This window comes from Nannospalax galili, unplaced genomic scaffold (assembly GCF_000622305.1).
Source record: "Nannospalax galili isolate Female #2095 unplaced genomic scaffold, S.galili_v1.0 scaffold312, whole genome shotgun sequence".
NCBI classification, from domain to species: Eukaryota; Metazoa; Chordata; class Mammalia; order Rodentia; family Spalacidae; genus Nannospalax; species Nannospalax galili.
The window spans coordinates 6,908,811-6,915,456 of record NW_008335967.1 but is presented as its reverse complement, the minus strand read 5'-3'; the positions used below and the strand labels follow the sequence as shown (position 1 = coordinate 6,915,456).

The window sequence follows — 6,646 nt, the reverse complement described above, 5'->3', positions numbered from 1 at the left end:
CTTGTCTGGTTCCTGATTTCAATGGGAATGCTTCCAGTTTTTTTCCATTTAGAATGATGTTGGCTGTGGGTTTGTTATATATGGCTTTAATTACTTTGAGGTATGTTCCCTCCAGTCCAATTCTCTCTAGAACTTTAAACATAAAAGCATGTTGAATATATAAGGCTGGCTGTGGTGGTGCATGCTTTTAATCTCTGCCACTTGGAAGGCACAGGACGTGGATCTCTGTGAGTCCCCTACATAGCAAGTTCCAGGCTAGCCGGGGCTGCATAGTGAGACCCTCTCTCAGAAACCAAAAAAATTTTAAAATTAATGGTTAACATATTTAAATTTAAATTTTCTTAAAATTAAATTGGTCTTAGCCATAAATGTTTAAAAATATATATCTATGACGTAGTTTGCTGTTATTTCTTATTCTCGAATTTGCATAGCCAAAACATAATACTTGGACAACTTTTGTTGAAATTGGTCATTTTTGTTTCAAAATGTTTTTACTTTTAGATTTGTAAACAGTAATTAGAATGATTGATTTGATGCATTCTGCTTTTACCTCATTCGTTTGCTTTTCCATCTTTAGTTACACACCTGTTTTCAATATCTGTCTGCATGAGCCAGTTTAAATTAATTTAGTTGAACAAACATCATAAAAGAGTAAGAATACCTCACACATCCTTTTAGCAAATAGTTTGGTTCAGGCTCTTATGAAAAATTACACAATAAAATCTCATTTGGAATGAGTAACTGGATGAAAATACTGTAATTCCTTTTTGTCCTTAGAAATATTTATTCCCTCATTAATGTTTGCACTTTGGAGACTCAATCTAGAAGACTCCAGGTTTGGGATTTCCCACTTTAGAGTTGAAAATAGAGTCTAGACTGCTGCTGTCTGTCCCCTTGTATTCTTATTTTCACCTGATATTCTGAAAGGTCTTTTTCTGTCAGTTCCCTCCTCTCACCATTGTGGGAATGCAATGAAAATTGTTTTCTTAGTCTTGGCTCTGTTGACATATTGGCATGATAATTTTTCTTTGGGACCTTTCTGATATAGGATGTTTAGTGCCATCTCTGGCCTCTACCTTTCAGATGCCAGTAAGATGCTCCTTGATTGTGGAAAGGAAAACTGTCTCCAGACATTGCCAGTTGTGCTCTGGAGGTAGATCATCTTCAGTTGGGAACTACTACTGTTCTAGGCAAGTTTACTGTTCTGGTTCCCTATTATTTTAGTCTTTTTTTTTTTTTTTTAAGCACAATTGAGATAATTAATGAATAATGGTGAAGTAGGAGTTCTATGAACTGGTACTGTAATTTCAAGATAGAATAAGCTTAATTCTATTTTCAAAAACTAAGTAAATTTTGCATGTTTTCTTTGGAAAACTTGTAAGAAAGAATAAGAGCCATGAAATATCAGTCTTTACAGATAAAAATAGCTGAAAAAAAAAAAGAAATTGAAGAAGTGAAAATGACCCTGTGGATGCTACTGCTATAATACGGGTTAAGAGAATTGGATTTAAATTACTTAAATTTACAAATGAGGACACTTTGGTAAAATATCTGGCTTAGGTTTTAAAATACATATACACTATTATTATCTTGAATTAGTGATCATCTTTTAATATGTCTCTCACTTATTTTAATGTCATAGAGATGATAAATATCTTTATATCAATAATAATTATTGTTAATAAAGTCCTACTATGTGCCAGGAATCTCAGCTAAGCCTTGTTAATCTTTGAATTGTCTTCATTTTTTTCAAGAATGGAAGCTAGGAGGCACCAAGAGACTGAGGAACTTACTTTAGTTCTCAGCTAAAAATGTTGAGTTAGGATTTGATCTTAAGTGTCTGTTTTCTAAACTCTTTCCAACTTTCTTTATTATCTAAGCAAAACATATGGTAGGTAACACTGCATTCATTCAGCAACCTTAAGGAATAAAGTAACTAAATGTTACACATTTGCAATTTTAAAAATGTACTACAATAACTTCCCCAATAATTTCTGATTTATATTTAATACTTTTACAATTTTGTGTGTATGAAGGAGAGAGGTAGATGAGTTTTGAATTATAATGGTAGCTCAGTGTTTTCAAGCCTCAGGCCTCTTTGAAAATCTCATGATTATCTATCTCCCTGGAAAAGCATGCACATGTATATGAAATTTTGCTTATAATTTTATAAACTTCATGGACACTCCAGAACTTCACTTAAAGTCAGTCACGAACTCTAACTCTGAAACAGTAGTTACTTTGGAATGAAACCTTTCTAAAATTCATTAATGATTTGACTTTTATCTTCATGTGTATGGCCATAAAGAAGTTAACTATATAACTGTATAATTCTTTCCTCCCTCCCTCCCTCCCTCCTTCCTTCCTTTTTGAGATAGGGCATCAGTATATGGCCCTGTCTAGCCTGTCAAGCCTACAATTTGCTGTGTAGACCAGGATCAGAGAGATCTTCCAGCCTCTGCCAAGTGCTGGGATTAAAGGTGTGCATTACCGTGTCTACCACACAAATCCTTTTAAGAATAATTCAGTTTAAAAAAGAAAATGCTTCTTTAGTATAATTCAAACTTACTCTTTTTTCCTCTATACTTTTCTGTTTCTCTTTCAGAGTCAAAACTTGCATGTTCAAACAAAAGGAGGCAATGTGATCTGTCTGGGAACAGTTTATGGGAATATAGATATTCATGCATCAGACAAAAGCGTAAGAATGAAAGTTGTTTTGTTTTGTTTTGTTTTTAGTAACTTCCGCTTTCCTTCTAACTGGCTCATAAACTGGAGAGCTTCTACAAAATTTGTAATGTAACATTTTCTTTTTAATGCATTTTGATTCCTTAGTAAATTCAGCTTTGGAATTTAATTAAATGATTACACTTTAAACTTTAGTATTAATTTAGTACTGATAATAATATTAGTAAAATAGTGATTTAATACTTTTGATAGTTATTTAGTTTTTACTTTGAATCAGTAAACAGTACTTAATTCTGATTCTTCTAAAGAGATTTTTATTTTGATGATCATGAATTGAAATATTTCATTAAATAATATCACCAGTATCTGTATTGGATTTTTCTTGTGTGCAAGTTTCACTTGAGTACTGTGTTTTCCAAGACCCTTTTACTTTGCTTTTTAGCAAATTGAAGGATAAATTTTGAAACACCTTTGCACTTAAAGCCAGCATTGATTGGACTCAGTGGTTATGAAGAAGGGCATGATGTTGGGAGGGGGACAAGGTGGTGGTGTCTCTGGGAGGAGTTCGAGGAGTCAATGAGCAGTTGATATAATCAAAATACATTGTATATATGTATAAAATTTTCAAAGAATCATATAAACAATTTCAAATTTTTTATTTATTATTTTTATTTTATGTGTATGATTGTTATTGCCCACATGTGTGTAAGTGCACCCGTATCCTGCAGTGCCCACAAAGATCAGAAGAAGGCATTAGATCCCCTGGAACTGGACTTACAGACAGCTGTTAGCTGTCATGTGGGTGCTGGGAATCGAACCTGGGTCCTCTACAAGAGTAACCAGTGCTCTTAACCTTTGAACCATCTCTCCAGCCTGATATAAACAATTTTAAAAGCATACTGAAGCTCAACTTTGTTCAGCATTTCCACAAGGAGGCACTATTAGATGGGTTTACTGTTCCAACTCTGTCTTCTGTTTTGTTTTGTTTTTTCTTCATAGTTGCCACAGAAATTTTTGGTTCTTATAGAAAGATAGTTTGTATTTTTTAATCAGCTGTCTTATTGCTTCCTGTGATTTACTATTAGTAGTAAAGTTATAATCTCGTGAGTGCAAACTTTCAGCTTCTAGTGTATTTTAAAATATTTTATTATTTTTATTTTATGTGTATGCATGTATTGCCTGCATGTAGGTAAGTGCACCCGTGTTGTGCAATGCCCGCGGAGGACAGAAGAGGCTGTTGGATCCTCTGGAATTGGAGTTATGAATAGTTGTTAGCTGCCATGTGGGTGCTGGGATTTGAACCCAGGTCTTCTGCAAGAACAGTCAGTCTTAACCACTGAGCCATCTCTCCAGCCCTCTAATGTGTTTTAAATCTTTAAGAAAAATCTAAATCTCATAGTAAAAAGTTACAAACATATCTTGTAGAGAATTATTGGCATAATTTTTTAAATTATTGCATTTTATTTATTTGTGTGCTCTTGTCAAGGCACACATGTAATGGTCTGAGGACATTGTGGGAGTCAGTTCTGTCCTTTCATTATGTTGGTCCTTGGGGTCAAACTCAGGGGTTCTTAAGCTTGGCAACAGGCACTTGTACTCAGCCATCTCACTGTCCTATTGCTGGCATAGTTAAATGAGTTGGATTATAGCACAAATCGCTTCTACTGTTGTAGGTTTGCCATCAGTTTTCTCTTAGAATATGTGTGAAACTGTTTAAACCTAATATTTAAATATAATATACCCTTTAAGTTAAATTAGGAAAGTATTCCAAGACTGACAGCCCTTTAGAGATGACATTTACTTTTGTCAGTCACATTGCTGTGGTCTTAGAGATATAACAGGCAAATCAAACAACTTTGCAGTTCCCTTCAAATTTAATCCTTGCATTAATCACTAATGTTATTTTAAATTATAGTATTACATGTAACATTAGCATAATATCACATATTTTCTGTGAGTGTAGATGTGCACGTGCGAGTGTGTGTGTGTGTGTGTGTGTGTGTGTGTGTGTGTGGTATGCCAGAGCTCAGCATCAGTAGTCTTTCCCAATTGCTCTCCACTTTATTATTTTTTTAAAATAAGAGTCTCTCACTGAACCTGGAACTTACCATTTGGCGAGGTGACTGGCCAGTGAGCTCCAGAGATCTGCCAGTCTCCACCTTTCCAGCTCTGGAGGTACAGCTGTGGTGCTCAGCTTTTGACACGGGTACTGGGGATCCAAACTCAGGTCCCATGCTTGGATGGCAGGCACAGACTAATGTACTGAAAACTTAGCCTAGATACTTTTTCTATTTTTATTATATGGTATTGACTTTTAAAGCATATTTCTAAGTTTAGATTTTTTTTAAAGACATAAAATACCTACTGGTTAAGAGTATACATTGAGAATCAAACTTCCTGGATCAGCCATTTGCTTAGTTCTGTAACTTCACACACATTACTTAATCTTTGTGTGTCTCAGTTTTCTGGAAAATGGAGTAATAAGTAATGGACTTAACTCAGAAAGTTCTTATGAGGATTAAGTGAGCGAATACAGGTTAAGTACTTAAACCAGTGTCTGGCATGTAGCTGATCTGCTATTATACTTGTTTTAATGATGATAATTAAGGTAAAAGAATCACAGGAGAAATAACTTGCCCAGTCTTAGCACGGACTGTGGCATTTGCTTTGCTTACTCAATGAAAAAGATTATGAAGATTAGACAAGTACTAAAAATAAATCATTGTTATTTGTGTGGCTATTTCTAAAATTATATTATTAACTTCAGAATCCTGGCCTTACCTTAATAATTTAACAGAAAATACAGAAATTCATTTCATGTGACTATAGATTGAATTGATGACAGAGTTGTCACTTTTCTTAGTCTGGATTACAAAGTCACAATACTTTTGAAAACTTGATTTTCATTATTTTTAAGAACTGTATATTACATATGTAATAACTTCACATAGGAAAAATTCCTTATATAGAAAATTAGTTTATAGAAATGGATGTCAGGAAAGTTTTGATTTTCTGACTTGCTTTTTATTCTGCCTTTAAATAGCTTCTCTTCAAAGCCAGATTATATAGTTCAATCTAGGGAGTCTGCTTATGATACTTTTATCCATTAATATTGCTAATTATAAATAAGATTTTATCAGTACTCTGCTGTAAACTGTGCTATCCTGAGTTAAATTGTTCTAGTTAGTGTCTGATATGGAACAGGTAGCCCTCACTATATTTAGAATTCTTAGAAATCCAATGGAATGATTGATAAATAATTGTATTTTGTTTGTGGTATTTGTTGTGATTTCACTTGCTTTCATTTACTTTGATAGCACAAGGTACTGTCTAGCTTCCTATAAAATATAATATGTAGTTTTTAATGAACAGTATAAATCCTTGGCATTTTCCAGATATTCATAGAGTGTCTCAAAAGCTTTATTTGGTTTTTGGTAGGGAAATTTAAGGATAGATATAAAATTTCTCTTATTTGTTCACTGGGTAGCTACTGCCTTATTAAATGTAAAGTAGAAAAGTTTTAGAACTTATAGTACTTCTTACATCAACATACAGAGAGAAATCACAACTCAGGCCAGCTGGGGTTACTTGGAGACCCTATCTCAAACAAACAAACAAGCAAGCAAACCTCAAGATAAAATGAAAATTTAAGAGATACATTTTATAATAACATGTTAAAAATATCTACTAGAAATAAATCTAACAAGATGACTTCTGTGTAGAAAATATAAAACATTATTAAGAGAAACTAAAGTCAGAGTGTGGTGACGCATGACTTTCATCCCCAGCACTGGGGAGGCTGGTGGATCTCTATGAGTTCAAGGCCAACCTGATCTACATAGTGAGTTCACGGCCAGCCAGGGCTATATAGTAAGACCCTGTCTCAGAGAGACAGGGGGTAGGGGATGAGGAGAGTTAGGGATAGGAGAGGAGAGGAGAGGAGGGGAGGGGAGGGGAGGGG

General features: G+C 34.2%; 1 protein-coding gene across 2 annotated transcripts in view; it reads left to right on the top strand.

Annotated features, from left to right (window-relative positions):
* Fam185a (family with sequence similarity 185 member A) overlaps nucleotides 1–6,646 on the top strand; it is a 74,239-nt gene that overhangs the window by 11,368 nt on the left and 56,225 nt on the right. For both annotated transcript variants that reach the window (XM_029562354.1, XM_008830771.3), the window contains exon 3: nucleotides 2,606–2,698. In XM_029562354.1, the coding sequence (XP_029418214.1) occupies nucleotides 2,606–2,698 (93 nt within the window). The remainder of the gene's footprint in view (nucleotides 1–2,605; nucleotides 2,699–6,646) is intronic.